We start from the raw sequence: 22103 nt of genomic DNA on the forward strand, positions 1-22103 counted from the left end.
AAAATAAGTAATAGGCAAGTTAAGAAAGAAGTCTATACTTTTCCAAATATTATATAGATAAAATATATATATCGAGTTTTATGTATAAAGGAATATATAAGACAGGAATGAATCAGATATAATTTTTCTTCGAATCTTCCTGCGTAAAATACTCTTGTACCGTCATTACTGCGACATTTTATTTCGCGAACGACGACGTTCCATGCGAGTCTCATGTATATTTTAGGAAACTCCTATGAGGCACGTATTACATAACGCGGATTAAAGTACATTATACTCTGTAAAAGTCAACGTAAGAGTGCCTGACGACGTTTAAGCATATGCGCATAGACACAGGTCGTAAACAGCGAGCGAAATTTGTAGACTTGTTCTGCTTTTACCCCGTTCGGACGATAGCGAGATTATCGCTGGAATTGCATGCTGACGCAAGCGAACGAGAGGAAAAAAGGAGATGGAAATTGCGAGAGGAAGTGGAGAGACGCGGATATAAGACCACCAGGTTACGGTGAAACGTTCCGTGGTTGCGGATTGCGAATTTCATTCATTATACATTACGTTACTTTTCTCTCTTTCTACGGACATGGAGATATTGGAGCATGACACTTTCAGTCGTTTAGTTGCGCTCACGAATAGAGACTCCGGAACGACTTTGCGCAATTATTTTTTTTTCTTTAATTGCGTTCGCCGTCGTAATGATTTCGAATGACGGAGAAATTTTTTATTTACCTGTTTTTTTTTGCATAAATGTATTTTATCGCGCTATTATGTACGTTATTTGCAAGACAGTTTTATTTATTCCACGCGCGCAGATAGCTTGATGAATTAATTAATAGTTCTAAATGTATACTCGAAATTTTTCTCTTCGATACCAGTTTACCTTTTTACTAACCAGTCGGCCTTGAAGCTTCAGCTTTTAGTCTATATGCATCGCGTTTTTCTAAAGAATATTTTATATTAGTCGAATCTTTTTTTAACATCAAGGTCGAACTAACATACACGTATATACTTATACGATGTTATACGCCATTAAGAAGCTTCATACACATGATCAATTTTTATTTATATCTCGATAAAAGAGTGCAATAATGTGCGAGAAACCACGTATCGAAAATTAAAAATGTGTACTGCATTTTTGCTGTATAAATCTTGCAATTCCTTTTAATTTTAGAGTTAATTACAATTATTTTATTTTATTCCGTTATCTTATTTACAATAAGACGTACGATGATTATTGGAACGCAATCAAATATTTTTTCTCAGATACAGAGATAGTCGCATCTAATATAAAACAAACAAAAACGTGATCTAGGCAAGACCACGTTCATAGCATTAATAATAAATGTCAAGCGTGAATCTGCAGATCTCTCCGCTTCTGATCTGTATATAATTTCACGATTTCTCTCTCCTTTCTTCGAATCGCGAACGTTTGTTATCTCGCTTTAAGTCTAGAGAGTGCGATTAAAGTAAAGGGAGCAGAGCGCTGTTATTTTTCGCGCGCAAGGAAATGACGTCACCGAGCACAGGCAGAGGGGAGAGCCTGGGCGAAGAGGTGTAGAAGAAGAGGGAAATTGGCGGGCGCTTGATCTTGTTGTACTGCCTGTTCGCAAGGAGTGCTAGTGATCCGCGAAGAAAATGGCTGAACATCGTGAACGAGATGCAACGTACCATTCGCAAACAGATCTGCGCTCGAAGAACGATGACCCGCCGAACTCGCGTCTCTTCGTCATCTGCCACAAGAGCCTCGAGGAGGATGATCTCAGGAAGGCATTCGAGAAGTTCGGCAAAATCGAGGACATCTGGGTGGTCAAGGATCGTAATACGGGAGAGAATAAAGGTGATATGTGATGTCCTGTTCAGGATTAAATTAATCGATAGGATAGCGCGAATCTGTTTTTTTTTTCTCTCTATTTTTCTCTTTTTATTTTATTTCTAATACGCGCTCATAAGCGGCGCCAGAACTGTGGGTATGCAAGAGTTGTCAAGATGGGTTTATATGGACTGAATTATTTATTTATTGTATTATATAACTTGGACAGTGCGAGACAACATATTTTTAGGGTTTAATGGTGGACCAAAGGGTGAGTCTGTGTATTTTTAAATCCATCAAGGCCCACCTTTGGTGCCACCTATGTATACGTTATGTTGCTCTTCTTTTGGAGTCCGATACTCTGGGAGAAATATGCAGGTTTTTTTTTCATCATTTTGACATGTCAGTGAATCTTTTCTAATCTCTTGTTACTTGTCTAGGAATATGCAAGAGTGGCCAAGATTAGTTTATAATTTTGGATGAAATTATTTATTTTGTATAATGCCTGTGTTCGGAAATGATATTTGACATCTGCATCAGAGTTTGTTCAACTTTCTGTAAGTAACAAAGATAGAATGACGAAACTGACATTTCTGAACGCAGTCTATATAACTTGGACAGACTGAGACAACATATATTAGGGTCTAATGGTGGGCCAAAGGGTGAGTCTGTGTATTTTTAAATCCATCAAGGCCCACCTTTGGTGCCACCTATGTATACGTTATGTTGTTCTTCTTTTGGAGTCCTATACTCTGGGAGAAATATGCAGGTTTTTTTTCATCATTTTGACATGTCAGTGAATCTTTTCTAATCTCTTGTTACTTGTCTAGGAATATGCAAGAGTGGCCAAGATTAGTTTATAATTTTGGATCAAATTATTTATTTTGTATAATGCCTGCGTTCGGAAATGATATTTGACATCTGCATCAGAGTTTGTTCAACTTTCTGTAAGTAACATAGATAGAATGACGAAACTGACATTTCTGAACGCAGTCTATATAACTTGGACAGACTTGGACAACATATATTAGGGTCTAATGGTGGACCAAAGGGTGAGTCTGCATATTTTTAGGTGGACTAGGGTCCACCAAGGTTCACTCTTGATACTGTCTATGTATATATTATGTTGCTTTTCTTTTGGAGTCTTATACTTTGGAAAAAGTATGCAGTTTTTTTTTCATCATTTTGACATATCAGTAAATCTTTTCTAATTTTCTTTTGTTTGTCTAGGTGTTACATATATTAAATTCTCCAAAACGTCGGAGGCTGCGTTCGCTCTGGAGGAGATGAACGGGAAGATGCTGGGCTCTGTCGGCAGACCTATCAAAGTGATGATTGCCTCAAAGTAAGCATCGCCATCACACTTTTATTTATAAAGATATTTTTAGCTTGGACAGCTTCTTCTTTTGATTTGTAATCTGTAATCGATAGTCTTTAATCTCACGATTGATGTATTTTTGTAGCCGAGATCAGGGTTCGGTACGCGAGACGAACGAAGAGGAGAGATGGGTTCGACTGTTCTGCGTTCTACCGAAAACGATGACCGACAGCGAGCTGCAGCAGGAGTTCTCCAAGTTCGGTGCGATCGAGTACGCCACCGTGGTGAAGGATCGCAGCACGAACGAGTCCAAGGGCTTCGGTTACGTCAAGTTCAAGAAGGTGTCCAGCGCAGCACGGGCGTTCGAGGAGTGCGACAGGAAGTACAAAGCGGTCTTCGCGGAGCCGAAGAAGCCAAAACCCGATCATAACGATGCCAAATACAACAATGGTCTGTCCAACGTCTCGTACGACGGTAGCAGTAGTTCTTACGCCACGTCGAACTTTGGCAAAAGCAGCATCAGCCTGGAGATCGCGACCAACTATTCCAACTCGGAGGGTTATACGCGTCTACAGGTGATCGCGCATCCTGCGCTGAATCAGGATCAACTGTGGAAGTTGTTCGACATAGTACCCGGTTTGGACTACTGTCATCTGAAGGCCGACGTCAGATACAGAATGCCACGCGGTCAAGCGGTGGTGGTGTACAACAATTCCAGCGCAGCTGCATACGCGCGCGAGAAGTTTCACGGTTTCGAGTATCCGCCTGGTCACCGGATGATCGTCAAACCGGATTTGACAAGCGCGCCGCCGAAGAACGCGTCAAAACCGGGTGGTTCGACGGCGACCGGCAGCGTCGCCAACGCGAGGACAGACTTGGCGCATTTAGCGGAGACAATCGCTCAAGCGACGTCGTTGATTCAAGCCGCAGGATTGACAGCACCGAGTGAGTAAAACTTCAACTTTACTGGGAAGCTTGAGAAGAAGTTATGTGTAAAGTGACGCTACGTTTCTTTCTTTAGGCTTGGATCACATATCTGTAAGGCTGCCGCCTGCGCAACCGATGGCGAGTATCGACGCCGAAGTGGCCAAGAGGTGTTTCATCGTTTGTGGTCCCCCGGTACCGCCCATCTACGCCATGAAGGATGCATTTTGCAGGTTCGGAAATCTCATAGATGTATATATGTTACCCGGCAAAAACTGCGGCTACGCCAAATATTCCAAGGTGGAAAGTGCGAACGAGGCCATTGAGGTAAGATCTTGTCTTTTTTTTCTACGGTTTTTATTGCTGCATTTATCACGAAGAATTTTGTATCTATAATCTACTCACTGGCGGATTTTAGGGAAGGGAAGGGGTGGTTTTAGAGTTAACACCCACCTTCCAAATTAAAAAAAATGATAATTCGATTTGCAAAAATATTTTCAGTATTAAACCAAATAATTTTGTAGAAACCCTTTCATTATCGACTTCAGGATCCGCTGGTGACTCTACTCGTTACAAAAGAATCCTTGAATTAAAAATACTTTATCTTAGGTTCTGCACGGACAAGAGATCTGCGGTTCTCGACTGAAGGTGTTAGAGGCGGAGGAACGAAACGTCGGCGAAGACCGGCGAAAACGATTACGGATGGATGAAGACGAGAATTGAACGGGTTCTTAAAAAAATTCGTATCTCGTAAGTAGTAGACGAACGTAGTGCGGCGCGAAAAGGAAAGAGAAACATTTCTTTGTAATACACTGTCCCGACATTGTGTTTTGCCGACGCTGTCATTTCTCTCTTTCTCTTTCTTTCTACCTCTCTTCCTGTTTCCTCTTTTTTCTTTCTCCTCTTCCTCCTCGGGCACGGGGGGGAGACGAAACTGGCAGGAGAGAATGTAATTTTTGCTGTTTGTCTTCACAGACTGACTGGTATACACAAGCCGGACGCACGCAACAAAAAAGAGACGAATTTAAAGACTACTCACTTGACCACATCAAGGGCCTGCATCCAGGGAAAACTACTCCAACTACCTACCTATATATAATATATATATATAATATATATATTTAACTGTTCGCTTTACGTTCGTGCAACAACATTACTGAAACCTTTAACTGCTACTCTACTATTACTACTACTACTTTTATCCTCTTACATGTTCGTTCGCACATGATTTATAGCGTTCGCGCGCGGAGGACTCGTACGTGTTTCTGTTATTTTAAGAGGCTTGTGCGAACGGTTGATTTCGTTGAGCGTTCGTTCGCTGTGCACCTAGTAAACGCATGGATCCCAGGAACGTCCTATGTGTGCATTTTCTACACTCGAACTGCAGGACTTTTTGAAAGTCGGAGGAAACGAAGCGTACCTACCGATGCATGAGACGCACGTACCGATTCGTTTCCCGCGATAGCTTTCCTCTTTTTATTCCGATTTATAGCTTTATTTGTGTAGAAGGTTATCTGATTATTGACGATACAGATCGTATTTTCTCAGATGGTGAACCGTCCGAGCTATTTCAATTAAAAGTCGCTTTAATTTGACGACTTTGTAAAAAAAGGATATATAATGACATAATTATATGTATGATTATATTATATGTTTTATATATATATATATATTATAAATATGTATATATATGTATAATGTATATATAGATGTATTATATATTATACATATATTTATATATTATATACAGGGTGTTTCAGGAGTTGTAGTTTGGACACATGTTAATATGAACTTTTTTACTCAAAATGGCCCATACTACAACCTCCTGAAATATGTACCTTTCCTCCTGAAACACCCTGTATATTCAGGGTATTTTAGGAGGAATGTTAGGAGAAATACTAGAACATGATTGTACACTTGATTTCAAGTAAAAAGTTTATATAAATATATTCTTTTCTGGACTTATAAAGATACAGCGTGTTTAGATTTAAGAATGAATACATTTATTAATTTAACAGAATCAAATTTTATTAAAAAATAAAATTTTAAGTTTACGATAAATTGGAATAAATCATAAGGATTAAATAATAATGTGAATTAATAATAATTTTGATATGAAGGAATATGAACCATTAATTAAACTAGAAACCAAAAATTTTAAACTAACACAGAACTTATCTAATGTTTACATTCGTAATTATGGTAAAAGAAAACAACGAAAATTTAATATAATTGTTTCAAAGCATTTAATTTTATTATGTTAATAAATGTATTCGTTCTTAAACTTAAAGACATTGTATCTTTATAATCGAATAGGACACATGTTTATATAAACTTTTTTCTTAAAATGATATGTACAATCATGTCCTAGACTTTGTTGATCATTCCTTTTCAAATACTCTGTGTTAATATATATACATATATATAAAACAAATAGTGACTCTATCGTTCAATAACAGAAATATATTTCTATACTATTAAAATATAAAATTTTTTTATATGTATAAAACGCGAAATAACGGAATGCACTAAAATAAATTTCTTTTTTAAATAAGAGTGCTACCCGTTCGTACAGGCTTTTAGATATAATCTGTGCTTTAGGTTTAGGAAAAGAGGGAAATAACTTTTATTTATAATTACATTTCTGTATTTTTATTTTATAGTTACATTGCGTGCAAGAAGTAAAATAACGTGTACTTTATACACCATTTGACAACTTCTACATGACGATACGTATTTAAAGTTATTGCGGATAAGAAAAAAGAAATTACAAAAAAATAAGGTATGGATTATAATACCTTGAGATACCGGTGCAAATATTTATTCCTATGTACAATAATTGTTCATGGTTCGGATTTTGTTCTTTGAAGTATTCTTTGTTATATTTTCAATCTCTTTATGTCGTACATCGATCGTGTTTATTATCAAATATTTTTAATTTAAGAATATTTTGTAATAAAATGGTTTATTATTTGTGTATATATTACACTTTTTACACAAAAAAGAAAAAAATGTTATTGTTTAAAATTTAATTTTTAGTTTTGTTTTTTAAATAAGAACGTTTTTATTTATTTCCTACTTTAAGAAATATCTATATAAAAAATGATCAACGACTTAAAGAAAAAAAAAGAATTTACTCAGAGAAACAGTGAATATTTTTCGACTTTTAATATATAACTGAAAAATTGTATGTGTTTATGTATATATATATATATATATATACATATATACATATATGAAGAAAGTATATAATATACTCTACTAATAAAATTTGCCATATGTTACATGCTTTTAACGTGAACACATCTTGTTTTTAAAGCTATCGATGTACGAACGAAATATGCTGGCGTGTAAATTATCGTTTATGTTTAGGAAAGTAAAAAAAAAACAGAGCGTAAATATGTTAGAATTCGTCGTTTATCGAGACTAAAATAGAAGGAAGAAAAAACAGACGATTTTTCCCAGTAAAATCTAATATCTAGATTTATCCATGGAACCGAACAACCTCATACACGTAATAATGATCGACGCACAACATTGAATGATAATGGATACGCATTTTTGTATCGTCTACGTGCGATTAGACTCACACTGTAATATTGACCGTAAAAACAAATGATGTTTCAGGAGACTGTAACTGTGACATGTTCTTTTTTTTTGTGATATCAAATACACATGGAATACGCAATAAACCCCAAACACCGACTCTTTCACTTAATTTTTTTTCTCATTGCTCGAACGGAAAATTTTGTATGATTTTCTGTTCACATGTCCATAAAAAACTGATATTTATTCCTGAGATGATCTAATATATGTTCTTCTCGTTTCCAGAATTCTGCGAGGATTCCACGGGGAAGAAGCATTGTACCTGAAGAGACTGTGATACTATTTATAGCGACGTGAGATTGTTATAATGTTTCTACGATATTGTATATGGAACGACGTTTTACAGAGAATATATTATATATTTTATACACACATAACTCTTCGATGCGGTTGTGTCATTTGCATTTGTGAGTTTATTATTTTATATATATATCTTTGCTTTATATAAATATTATTTCTACTTTAAATAACTAGACGAATAAGAGACTTTATATATTATCTCTTTTTATCATTATTTTTGGATATTCTCTTAATTATTGAAAATTATATATATAATATATATACACATATTTATTTATTTTCAGTAATTAAGAAAGTTTAGAATTATATATATTTAAAATAATTATATGAAATATATATGAAATTTAATCTGATTTTTTGATATATGTGGTAATATTTAATTGCATGTAATATATGATTATAGTTTAATCCATTATTAAAAAGTAGAGTATCTTCCCTTTGCAAGCTCTTTAAGCATTTAAGAAGCAGAAAACTATAATACACACTATTTATTTTCAGTAATTAAAAAAGTTTAGATAATTATATATATTTAAAGTAATTATTTAAATTATATATGAAATTTAATCTGATTTTTTTACATTTGTGATAAATTTAATTGCATATATGATATATGATTATAGTTTAATCCATCATTGAAAATAGAGTATCTTCTCTTTGCAAGTTCTTCAAGAATTTAAGAAGCAGAAAACTTTAAATGTGTCGAAGTGAAGCAACCATACGTTCAGATGAGACTTGCAGTAGTAAAGATATGTTCAAACACAGACAACGAGCAGTAGTAAAGGTCGAGCATTAAAGAAGTACAGTAAAATAACGAAGGTACGATGATACACGAATTTTTTAATATATATTCCTTATTTATCCTATTCCTTAATTTACATTTCTATTTTTCTCTCTTTCTCTTTTAAACAAAAATTGTTGCGAGAACTTCAAAATTTTTTCACAAATTATTATATAAGATTGGCATCCTGGAAATCTTTTTTACGAGATATTTAAGCGAAGGGTCAATTAGGGTCAGCATATAACGCTAATAATTCTACCTCGATCACCGATAGCGCAATCGGGACCGGAGCGAAGTAGGCCGTATAATCCGCTGCGAATAGATTGGCGGGAAAGGAGGGGCGGGTGTCACGTGTCTCAGAACGTGCGGCCGGCAGCGGCGGCTCACTCCGCCAACTTCAAGCGTCAGTAGTACGTTTCATCGCGCGCATAAGCGATCTTCGTCGAGGATTGTGCTGGCACCAGGTCGATCTCTTCCTCGTCAATCCATCGAGTGGATCGAGAGAAGTGAGAGAGATGAGTTGTAAATTCAACGCTAGTATATCGCGCGCGTGGTGAGAGAGGTTTTTGACAGTTGTGCGTTTGTCTTTGAAAAAAATTAGTTTATTTGAACAATAGAAAAAGAGATCGCGCGCACAAAATGGAGGAAGTATCCGTGAAGAACGCCAAGGTGTCGGACTCCGGATACTCCAACACTTGCAGCAACAGTCAGTCGCAACGAAGGTGAGCGCAATTCGCAATTTTTTATTTCTTTTCCTTGCTCGATGCGAAATCTTTTCGCAGACGCTCGCCTGTGATTTTTCCTAACCATATTCTTGAATGATGGGATATTTTTTAAAAACTACTGAAATATTATTCTTATAACTTTAAATTGTGAAAAAATTTATTTTTTTCACTAAAGATAAAAATAAAAGTTTACGATAGAAATTGTTTAAAATTGATGACATTTGTGTTCTTTTAATAACTTATTTTATTTATATATATTTATTTTTTTAATTATTAAATTATGTGTATTTGTATTTTAATAAATTACGCATACGACGCGATTTCTTTTGATTTTTAATAATATTAGTAATAATTATTATATATATAATAAAATATTAGTGATATTGATAAAATATTAATATAATAATAAATATAATAATAATTTTAATAAAATATATGGCAAAAAATGCGTGAAATTGAAAATGTAATATATATCGAGAATTCGCTACAAAAATGTAATAAGTTGTGTCTTTTGAAATTTTCCTTTGACACGTGACCTATGCAAAATGCACCAGAATGTGCCATGCACGTGGCTTTGCTTTGAACTTCGATCGTGCATTTATTCCTAATGCGATTATACCTTCTTAGTAAATAACACTATATATATATTTACGTAGACATTGATATCGTGCAAAGTAATGAGTAATGAAACAATCATGCAAGAATAAATGTCACGTTTATTTCGTTGAAATTCATTAAATGTTATCGTCAGATTTCAGTCGCTATAAATTATAAAAAATTAATTTTTTATGTTTTTTATTTTGTTTATGTATTTTTATTTTTGTTTAACGAATTATAAAAAAAAACAAAACAAAAATAGAAATACATAATAAAATAAAATAAAAAATTAAAATAAAGTAAAAAAATAATCAAAGTAAAATATAAATTTTATGGAATTAAACAAAATGTTTTTTAACGTGAGAATATATTTGATTTTATAATTTAGAATAAAATTATATTTATCTATAAAAAATATGAATTTGCTTTTGATTACAAATTACGAAATTACAATCAATTAAGATTTTACAACATGCGCGGAAGTGATGAAGATGCTGGGAAAAATCACAGGCACGTGGTTGATACTGCAACGAGATTATTGATAAATCCATTGTGTCTCCATTTATCTGGTCAATTCTCTTCATCTTTGCCCAGAATAATGCGCCAGGAAATAAGCTGATTACAATGCACAATGCTGAGTATAATTTAACCGTGGTTTAGCTTGCAACAATCGTAATATCGACAGTAATTACATTTATTTTTGATCACACAAATCGATTTATTCATCGCCACCCCCGTGTACATCTTTTTTTAAATGTCTCTCTCTGTTCTATCATTTTTTTCGCCGTTATTATACATACTTTGCGCGTAGCAATACTTAACGCAACGCAATAATTTTCCAGAAAACTTGCACCGTATGATTATTGCAGTCCGAGTGTCACGTGGCTCATTAGGGGGATAATTTGTCAGATGATTTATCCATACGCACGAGAGTTAAAGGCAAATTTTAATTTATTCCAAATTCATATTGTTTCTAAAAGAAAAGGAATTTTTTAGAGAATATTTTTTATAATTTTTTTTATATTCAATGAAAGTGTGTTATTGATGAAAAGTATTTTACATGCTCAGCTTTTACTTGTGTCTTTTCTAGGAGAACAACAAAATTTGATTTATATAATATATATAGAAAGTTAGATTTATATCACGGATAAAATATTTTTCACAAAATATTTTGTAATTATTTTATATTACTTTTGTATATTTAATATTCTAAGCTTTGACATAATATATAATTACAATATTATTACCAGATATTAAAAAAAAATTACAAAAGTCGGTGGAACATATATGAATTCAATGAAGATTCCAATAAAAATTCTAATGGAAATAAAAGGATTAAATAATATTAATCAATTGTTGTATATCTCGTATCCCATAATTATATATATTGCGGCAGATTAATTCTTTCGTTCAAGCTGAGGCGTACAGTGCATTTTATATAATCAGAATCATTGGTTTAACATTGGCTTCTACATGATTTGGCTTCTACGTGACCTATATATTCGCCACAATATATTGCGATTATTTTTGTTCTTTGTACACATCATGCGAATCGATACACTTCAATTTTTTAAACATTGAGGTATTGAAAAGATTTTTCAATATTTCAAAACATGTAAAATATTTTTTAAAAATTTATGTATAAAAAATTACATTTAATTTAAAAAATTATATTTATATCTTAAGATGAAAAAGCTCAAAATACGTATTATACACCGTATAAGAAAATCCATGCATTTTCTTTTTAAAAGGAGAAAGGAGGGAGGTCTTCATTGATAAAAAAAATAGAAATAGAAAAATTCTATTTAAAATATATATCTCATTCAGTTGCGCGTCGCGTTATATTATTAAATTTGTTATAATATATACGAATGCTTACATTTATTAATTATATCATGTTTTCTAATGCACCTCCCGGGGAACGTTTGACATTGACATGCTTTTCTCGGCGAGAGGCGAATAGCGCAACGTGCGAGGGAGACAGAAACTCGTACACGGTACGGTTAAGGCTAACCGGTTTCCCGGTTGCATTTTCCACGTCCTTTAGCTCGAAAGAGACATGAATCGATTCTCGCAATCTCTCTGTTCGAGAGCGCGCGTTTCAGCCACGTGACAGCCACGCGCAGCAATGCAGCGAACGAAAAACTGTACGAAAAAATAATAAATCAATTAAAGAGGATACGAATCATCTTCGCGAGGATTATTAAATCTTATTTTTATGACAACTAACATAAAAACAATCATAGATTTTTTTGTATCCCTGGCGCTACAATTTTTCGAATGATTATTTTATTATCCAATTTTGAAGAAAATTTCACAGTAATATATATTTAAACCACGATATATATTTAATTAATATATATAATTTATATTATATATTTTATAATATATACTTTAATTAATATATAATTTTGCGCTTATTTTCGATAGAAGTATATATATAATAATCGACGGACTATTATTGATATAATTATCACGATCGAAGACGCTATAAATAATGATGGGACGGAATTGTTGCAAATTAATCACGTGAGACACCATAAATATCAATCGTCATCCTGAATTGTGCATGCAATATTTATACGTGCGGGACACGTGAGCATACTATAAACAAATCGGCTTTCATCGATTACAGTATATATCCTGTAAAGTGACATTTAGCTGAAACTATTTCCGTATCTCCATCAATTGTTTGTACAAATTTATACTGATTGATAACTGCAGAATTTGGTATATCTGTGCAATCACTCTGAAACATAAATATGCTTTATTTTTTTCATATACATTTTACGATCTATTACATAATTTATTTAGAAGCTCGTGAAAACAAGTGACAAGAAATAGAATATTTAAAGCAAAAAATAATTTAAAATTTAATAATTCTAATTTTTTTAAAATCCTTATTTTATATAACATATGCACTCAGGCACAAATTTTAATTTTTAATAAAATTACGAGACTATCAGGCGTCTATACATACAATATATCGAACAGTATTATATAAAAGTCGATTAATCTAAAATTATAAAAAATTTATATAATTTCAATTCTATCTTTTGTAATAAAAATAAGAACAAAGCAGAATAAGGAACTCATTTAACTTGGTTTATTCAAAATGAAACCTGGAAATTTGTTTAACGCGTTTTTGCATAACTCCGTGCAATCGAGGGCCGCCATAATTCGATTTTCTTTGTCCCGTTTATAAAAGCTTCGAGCATAACCAGAGAACGGAATCGATAGTGATCGTCGTCGTCCTCGCGGACTAGTCACGGGGCCGCGAACGTGAAGCTGTGCCTTCTTATGCAATAATTATTCCAGCCGCACAAATGCGGCCGGTAGATCGGCAAATAATGGGGACAGTGAAAGGTCCGAGAAAAAGATAGAGTGAGAGAGAGAGATAGATCGTATGCAAGTAAGGGCTGAACGTGTCACGTTTGCCGAACATGTGATCGTGGGCCTTTTTTCCGGTTGCGACCGGTTTCCCGCGATTTCGAGTCGCGTGACTTTTATTCTCGATCGAGACTACTGTGTCGCGGTTTTGCAATCGTTTTTTGCAGGGGACGAATCCTGGTGAGATAAATGTAGATCGTGCCGTGATTTTTGCTCTGCCGATTCCAATCGATAGGATTAAAATTAATATTATACATAATAACTAAATTTTAGATGTAATATAAAATCACCTAAAATTTAGCTATGATAGCTAATACTTATTTTCTGGGATGATAATATATTTTCAATTATTTTTATTACAATTTTAACTACAATTTATAGCAGAATTTTCTTTATAATTTTACTTTTCTGACATAGATATGCCGTATATAAATTAATAATAATTTTTAAATAAATTTTAAATAATATATTATAGCACTTTAAACTCGGTTAATATTTTTGACAGTTATCAGCTGATTTCTGTCAAAAATTATTCGCGGATAAGATATTATAATATATTTACTTTATTGACAGAAATCAGCTGATTAAAACGTTAATTTGTTAATTAAATTTTAAAATAATAATATATTATGAAAATTAAAATAGTAATATGTTTTGAATAATATGTCATAGTTCTTTAAACTCGATTAATATTTTTTGACAGTTATCAGCTGATTTCTGTCAAAAAATATTATTTTTAGTTTAAAGTATTATAACATCTTATTTACAACATTATTATTTTAATTCTTTATAACATATTTTTATGTAAATTTTAAATTTTTAATTCATTAACTTTCATTACATTAAATTTTAAACATTAAATTTCAAATTTTTAATTAATTAACCAATTTTTATTTAAATTAAAATATAAATTTCATAATATTCATTCATCGTTTTTATCTTTGCAAATTTGTCGCTAAAAAATAATAGCGTGAAGTGGAAATATTCGGCTGAGGTCCGACTCACAGTAGTACGACGCATTTTGTGTCAGACATCTCGTTATTCGAGAAAAAAATAATATTAGGAATAATGAAACTAATATTAGAAAATTTATTACTAATATTAAGAATAAATGAAACTAATATTAGGAACTCTTCTTTCAGTCTAAATTTCAGCGTTTTGTTAACTCATTTTTTGATTTTGTTATATTAATATTAGGAAATTTATTCCTAATATTAGGAATAAATGAAACTAATATTAGGAAATGTGTACATAATAGAAATGCTGGATTTTAAATTATATACATAATAGAAATTCGGCAAAATAAAATTATGTGCATAATAGAAATTGAAGAAATATAATTATGTACATAATAAAAAATCAAAAATCAAAATTAGGTGCATAATAAAAATTCGGCGAATTAAAATTAGGTTTATAATAGAAATTCAGCGAATTAAAATTATTTACATTCGCGGAATAAACGTTCGTTTAGCGCGCTTGTGTTATCTGGGGTGTACAAATAGAGGAAGAACATTTTTATAAAAGTGTCATCTTACGAAACATTTTTCTCGTTTTCTGTTACAGCAGCGACAGCTCAAGAAACAGTAATCGCTCTGAAAGCAGTGGCTGTTGTGGTAGGCATCCGTCAACCTTCGGATCCAGGTAATTTCAGTCTATCGATTATTTATTATTTAAGGTTTCATGGACGGTAGAAGAGGTAAAAAATATACACGCGCGCGAGAAAAATTATTAAAATTTGAAAAAAATAAAAATGTGGTTGCACATTTAAATAAAATAAGAACTCTTTGGCGCCGGCTGTTTCATAACGATCTTTAAGTTATGTGCGACGTTACGTATTTTAAAAGGAAGTGCATCCAATTAAGAAGTCCGTTTTATTGGAATATTGTGTTACAAAGAGATAAAAAACTTTTCCCAACATTATCTCTTATTAAAAAAACTATATATTTTTTATTTTAATATATATTTTATATATATTTATTTTATTAAAAAAATAATATATATTTTTTATTTGAGAGCGAAATGTTATAAAATTATTCAAGGACATATTTCCAATCAGGATGAAATTTGTTTAATAAAAATATATTTCCAAAGTGTTTTAAAATGCCCTTTAATTAAAATTCGTAGCACACTATTTTTAACATAATTTTCCAAAATTTAACTCGCGAAGTATCGAAGTATTTTTTAGAAAATGAGACAAACCAATTTAATCTTCGTGTCGATTGTATTTTAAAAGGTGTTCTTTTTTCTTTTCAACAAATTAATTAACCATGTATTCCATGGACGATTCTACTTCGATATACGATCGATTATGCATACGTGGTCTTCAAACATCAGCGTGTCGCGTAACTCTAGCATATAATGTTGCTTGTAAATAAAGTGCAGTTTAAAGTCAGCTACACGAATAAGTTTGCCCACGACGACATCGTAAACACCGATTCACGTGTCACGCCACGTGCAGCTGATGCTGGTTGCCTAGGAAATATATTCATTAGATACTCCAGCGTTTTGTTGCATAATACGTGCAAGAGGGACCAAGTTATAATGATAAACGAATATCGATCTGAATATATTGTGTTGATATTCATGGTCGAAGTCGATTAAAGGCAATATATGATTCATATTAATTACATTCTAATTCTTCGAATTTATCAAACTATTTTATCGAATAAAACTTCTTTTTGAAAAACGTTTTAAAGTATTGCGCATTATGCCATTTTAAGATACTTTATCAAAGTCAAATCAAAATAGAATTAATATTAAAATATATATTTAGGTGTTTATTTTAATTTAATTTAATTTTTTAATCGGTTTCACATTTTTTCTGCAATTTTCTTTAAAAAATTGCGAATTAATCGCGAGCATAAAAATGATGATGATATATCTTTAAATTTTATAATCCATTGTTCGAAAAATATGCAAAAATACAGAGATTTCTTTTGAAAGAAACTCCAAATTAATGATATTTGAAGAAAATGGGTATGGGAGCGATAGCTAATTAAATTGTAGAAGATTCCGGTTTTATAGAAAATGAAAAGCATAAAATGTGTAAATAAAAATTAAATAATGATCGTAATTTGAACAATCAAGATTAACCGAGCAATTGTATCATGTGTTATTTTTGCACTTTGGAAAGCTATTTGGAAAACACGTATATACGTGATCAATCGTAATTAAAAACAAAAATATATTGTAATCACGTTGTGCGACGGTGTACTATTTATAGTGATATTTTCAACTAGACAAATTAGCGACGATTTATCACGTATTGATCGTATCAGAGTTATTTGAAAATGTTACCGTAAATGGCAGAACTCTCTGATACAAAGAACGTTATCAGACATTTTTTTAGAAGAATATATATTTACCATATACCTAAATATATATTTTATGTGTATTATATAATATATTAAAATAATTTCGTCGGATTAAAATAATCCTGAAAATAGGATGGAACAGGAATTGCAATTGTAATCAGCTGTTATATCATCAATTAATTTAATTATACATCTTACACACATTTGTGTGTTAAATAGCATTCGAGTAGAACATAAAGGGACTGAAATTATTTCCCGCCTTTGATTTTTAGCAATTACTGTGCTTCGTTATTTTTTGTTACTCTTTTTTTTTAGGGGAGTTGAGGGGAGAAATTTATAAAAAATCTCAAATTGAGATTTATTTAATTATTTGCCAAGAAACATTATGTGCGTAATTAGTTTCGATAAAAAATTAAAACAGCGGGAAAACTATAAAGAAGAAAAATCAAGAAGAAATAAATTTGGCGCCGATTTATTATCAATATATTGTCACGTGATTTTTATCATTGTTTTATGCCATATCTATAAATCATAATATTAATTAATGCAGCACCTTGTTAAAATAAAGAAATAAATAAATTAGCGCGTCTGTTCAATAGAAATTTCTTGTCTAGAATTTTTACAATTATCACGTATTTGGCGCAAGACAAAAAATATCTCGTGCGTTTTAATTAAAAGAAATCAAGAGGAAAAGGAGAAAAATTTAATGGTAAGAGTTACGTAAAAAAGAAAATATAACGTGATCGAGCTGACTTTGCTTTTATCCTTCAAATCAATTTTAAATAGATGCATTATTTTAGAGTCGTAATTATAATCTACCAATTCGCTCATATAATTGTTGACATTTAATGATGCAATTTCTTGCTATTTATTTCGCGACGAAAGTGCACAGAACGTGCACGATCGAAAAGATTTCCGGTGAAAGCGTTCAGAAAGGATGTTAGACAGGCGAATGCGGACTTTCTCTTCCTTGTGCAACGTAACAGTCACGTTTTTTGTAGTTATATTAGACCAGTAAACTCGTAAAAGGGCTTCCCGAGAGAAAGTTATCATCTATATATATGCACTATATAGTTGTGATTGCAACGTGATATTCGCAAAGATTAATTGCATTTATTATCAAATATAAATTAAATTTATTAAATAACATATTGAATTTAAAAAATATCTCTTCCAAAATTTCGTGTAAGAGATGAATCCAAAAAGTTACACAGATTTATGATTAATCCATTAGAATCATTTTATATATTATATATTCATATATTTATTATAAATTTAATTTATATTATTATATTATATATTTAATATATTATATGATGTATATTAATAATATATAGGTATATACATATGTATATACATATGTATATATATATATATATATATATATATGTATATTATTAATATACATATTATACATATCTATATAATAATTTATTATTAAAAATCGTATGTGGTCATTATATCATGAATCAATTTATTAAACACTTGTACAAATATATTCATATGTTGATTTAAATTAAATTTATTATTAACATTGATTATTAATGATCATTAGTGATTAATTAGCTTGTTATCTCGCAAATGTTGCATTTGCAAGAATAGACAGCGCGAGGAAAATCAATTTCATAATTTTATTTCGAAATTAATTAGTATATATATATATATATATATATATATGTATACTACAATATAATATTTATGTTTTTCTAATAAAATATTTTTCCTGGTGTTTATTCTTAGATCGCACGAGAATCACACACGTGTTTTTGCATTATCAACAATTTCCACGTTGTTGTTTGCAGATCATCCATGTGTCACATGTCACATGGCACGACACGTGGATGATCTGCTGATGCGATCGCGAGCAAGTGATAATTTATTAATTTAATTAATTTTAAGCAACGACATCGTACGATTCTTGCTATCAAAAGGTTTCGAATTCGGATATGTCGAATATTAAATTATATTAACTGCTTATATTAGCGTAATTAAGTTATTAAATTAGATCAGTGTATTATATAAACAGATCATATATTATTAATTCTCTCGAATGTCAAAAATATGCAAATCGCATAGTTCATTCGCATTTCAACATTTCGCTGTTGCATCAAATGTGAACAAAATCTTTCAATGACACTTGATGCAAATCCATTGAAAGACACGATTTCAGAGAAATTTTTTTATAAGAAAAAAATTACTCGATCATAAAATCGCTCAATTCATACATCTGCGAAATCCTACGTCATCAAGCTTATGAAGACGATTTTACATGTATTGTGTGTACTGATCTGTCAGCAATGAGGCGCTACCGCAGCCGATCAGCAAGAGAAAGGACAAGGAGCACAAGAAAAAGAAGTCGAAGGTATCGGCGATCAACGCCGAGACGGAAGTCAGTGCTCTGAAGACGACTAACGTGTTGCCCGAGGTCACATCCTACAGCGTCATCGTCCCCGCGAATAACGGTGGCGTTCTTAACGAGAAATCAGGTTGGTTTCGCGATCCAATGAAGGCGGGAAACGAGTGCACGCAAACTGTCCTCGATTTCCATCTTACGAGTTTCTTTTGAATCGCCATTTTTTATATATATTTTTTATATTTTTGTATATTCATAACAATATAAGAGCGGGCTAATTAAGAACCAAGCGCGATGCGAAGTCTTCTTCCTTGTTAAATATTATTTTTTTATTAGAACATTTTTTTAATATTATAATTATTATATATTATAATTTTTCAAAGTATTTTTTATTTGGTATTTTTTAATTAAAAAACTTTTTTTTATTTTTAACAAAATTAAATTTGCATTACTAAAAAAAATTTGTAATATTATAATTATTATAAATAATAATTTGTCAAAATATTTTATTTGATACTTTTTAATTAAAAAAAAAAATTATTTTTAACAAAATTAGATTTGCATTGAGTTATAAAATTTCTGCAACGATTTACAAAGAGAAATGCTAATAGACTTTACTGATATTAATAATTTAATTATCGATTATAAATATAATTGTGTTATTCAGATAGAGTTTATTTTTTCTCGCGTGTCCGATTATATACGCATCTTTTCACTCGCAGTGGAATGAATTTAAATTTCGCGTACTTGCTTTTCGCACGCTTGTACGAAGTAAAATCGCCTACGTCAGTGTGCCAGAGAAAAATAATTGTATTGATATTTACAAAAACTTTATATTCCCAATTGTTAAATTCATGTCTCTGGCAAAGAAAAATCGAGATCATTTGAATGTCTATCGTTAATCTCGATAAATTAGTTTTTCGACAAATTGTTTCCGTGTACTCTTCCCAATTTCTTCGGGTTTCGCTTACCTTTCAACCTAAGGCTTCCGATGATCCCTTCACGATTATCCCTTAGAACATCCCTTATCTCATCAAATATCTCGTAGTTAATGAGATTAAGATCGACCTAGGTGTGAAACGAACAAAATATCAAACGCAAAAATATCTAAAAGTATAATAAATATATAAAATTTCACGATTCTTATTTTTACAATTCATACGAGTTAAGTCAAATAATTTTTCAATTTTTTTTCAGTATCACACATTTCTTTTTGTATTCTATAAATATTTATGGTTGCGTAAGATAGTGCAAAAATTTAATTAAATAAAAAGAGAAAAAGTGTAGGAAAAAAATCGAGTCGAAAAGACAGAAGATTAATTAGTAAAATCTCGAGTTCGAAATTTTTTTCGTGTTGATTGAGAAATTATTGTTAGGTCTTCTTTGCTCCTCGGGAACGTGACAGATTTTAACACACTCACGTTATATAAACTTTCGAGGATCACTGATGGATCGATGAGCTAAGCGACGAAGCCAAAGGAGTTTAATCGTACGTTTAAAACGTGAAACTTACGTTGCAGATTTATTTTTTTATTCGAAAGCGTTATACAATGCGTTGACGTAATGAACATTTTTGAGCTAAAATCTTTTGTCGATTTTTATTCGCGAAACACATATTCGCCGAACTTGCGTAATTGAAATTTTTACTAGAGCAAAGAGTATTTTAGAGCTCGAATTTTTAGCGAGTTTACGCCAACCCTCTTACGGGGTCGTGTTAATTGGAGGTGTAACGTGAGCGTTATGAAATCATCCTCGTTCTGTCCTCGCCAACATATGTTATTCTTTATGTTTGCGTAAGCATTTACATAATCAATTAAATATAAAGCTCTTAAAAGTCGTCTATTATTAATGACAAATTTGTTTATAACTTTTGACCCAAATACACGTGATGCTTAGATATATAGAATTGATCAAGATATCAATTTTGTATAAATTCAGTCCAATTTAAATTTGCTCAAAATATTAAAATCACAAAGCATGATAATTTCTTATCAAACTTTCGTGTAAAAAATTTGATCGCAACGCTACTTGGAGATGCAGATTTTGCCGAGAAGAAAATTTAGAAATGAAAATGAAAGGATCTATATATAGTTGCAAAATTGTCGTAATGCGATTTACATCGCTTTCACTTAAATGTCATATTGCACGCTACGCCTCCATGTGCTTGCAAAGAAATGCCTTTCACCGGGAAATGATACAACACTCGGAAAGATTGTATCATAATATACTGTTAGGTAATGGCATTGAATTTTTGCGGCGGTCGTTCCGGCAATTTTATGGCAAAGCACAAATTACAACGCAATATTAATATATTTTTCGAATATGCGTTTGTTTTTTTATTTATTTTAAAAAATTATTAAATTATTAAATAATTTATTGTACATTGTTACATGCTGCAAACTTTTTGTAAAATCAACTTTTATAATTTTTTAAAATAATTATTTTTTTAAATATGTGTTTGTTTTTATTTATTTAAAAAAATATTAAATTATATATTAAATCATTTTTTTGTTATATGCGCTGAAAACTTTTTATAAAATCAGCTTTTATATTTTTTTAATAATTTTTTAAAATAATTATATTTTTTTCGAATATGTGTTTGTTTTTTTATTTATTTAAAATTATTAAATTGTTAAATAATTTTTTTGTACATTGTTACATATGCGCCGCAAACTTTTTGTAAAATCAGCTTTTTTTTGTAAGAAGCTCAGCTTTCTTGTTGGATCCCATAATTAGGAGCTCGCAAAGATGCATGTATAAATTAAAATGTGCATCAGATGTTCTGGGCAACGCATAACAATGAGCATTTCTTTTGACGTAATGCAAGAAGAGGTAACCATTGTGGAATTGGTGGATGCAACAGATCCTGGGGAGCACAACGGCGACATCGTCACAGATCCTGATGCAGCAGGACTCGCTTCGCGGATGATCCCTCCTGATGATTCCACGTCTCAAGCCAACGTTAGTATATGCATACATCACTGTAATAGA

At 31.5% G+C, this 22103-nt stretch overlaps 2 protein-coding genes and 1 long non-coding RNA gene across 7 annotated transcripts in view; 2 read left to right on the plus strand and 1 right to left on the minus strand.

The window, feature by feature from the left end:
- Window positions 1-8032, plus strand: LOC114946543 (RNA-binding protein 45). Of its 2 annotated transcripts, none has more exons than XM_029323079.2 (6): window positions 1-1834; window positions 3038-3152; window positions 3271-4070; window positions 4147-4376; window positions 4659-4799; window positions 7881-8032. In XM_029323079.2, exons 1-5 carry the CDS (start codon window positions 1633-1635, stop codon window positions 4770-4772), a joined length of 1461 nt encoding a protein of 486 aa, XP_029178912.1. In that variant the 5' UTR covers window positions 1-1632; the 3' UTR covers window positions 4773-4799; window positions 7881-8032. The 2 variants fall into 2 exon arrangements, with proteins under 2 accessions (XP_029178912.1, XP_029178913.1); XM_029323080.2 differs by lacking the exon at window positions 7881-8032 and adding an exon at window positions 5025-7748.
- per (period circadian regulator) overlaps window positions 7999-22103 on the plus strand; it is a 24932-nt gene continuing 10827 nt past the window's right edge. For 2 of the 4 annotated variants that reach the window (XM_029323075.2, XM_029323073.2), the window contains exons 1-6: window positions 7999-8062; window positions 8576-8771; window positions 9008-9455; window positions 15009-15086; window positions 19055-19245; window positions 21943-22073. In XM_029323075.2, coding sequence (XP_029178908.2) covers window positions 9373-9455; window positions 15009-15086; window positions 19055-19245; window positions 21943-22073 — 483 coding nt within the window. In that variant the 5' untranslated portion in view covers window positions 7999-8062; window positions 8576-8771; window positions 9008-9372. Of the gene's footprint in view, window positions 8063-8575; window positions 8772-9007; window positions 9456-15008; window positions 15087-19054; window positions 19246-21939; window positions 22074-22103 lie in introns of all 4 variants that reach the window. The other 2 variants (XM_029323072.2, XM_029323074.2) reach the window with 1 other exon arrangement.
- LOC114946547 (uncharacterized) overlaps window positions 21720-22103 on the minus strand; it is a 2991-nt gene continuing 2607 nt past the window's right edge. Inside the window, exon 3 of the long non-coding RNA XR_003822636.2 lies at window positions 21720-22093. This is a non-coding gene — a long non-coding RNA (uncharacterized LOC114946547). The remainder of the gene's footprint in view (window positions 22094-22103) is intronic.

Source organism: Nylanderia fulva, unplaced genomic scaffold (assembly GCF_048542155.1).
Source record: "Nylanderia fulva isolate GAGA-0341 unplaced genomic scaffold, ASM4854215v1 Scaffold9, whole genome shotgun sequence".
NCBI lineage: Eukaryota > Metazoa > Arthropoda > Insecta > Hymenoptera > Formicidae > Nylanderia > Nylanderia fulva.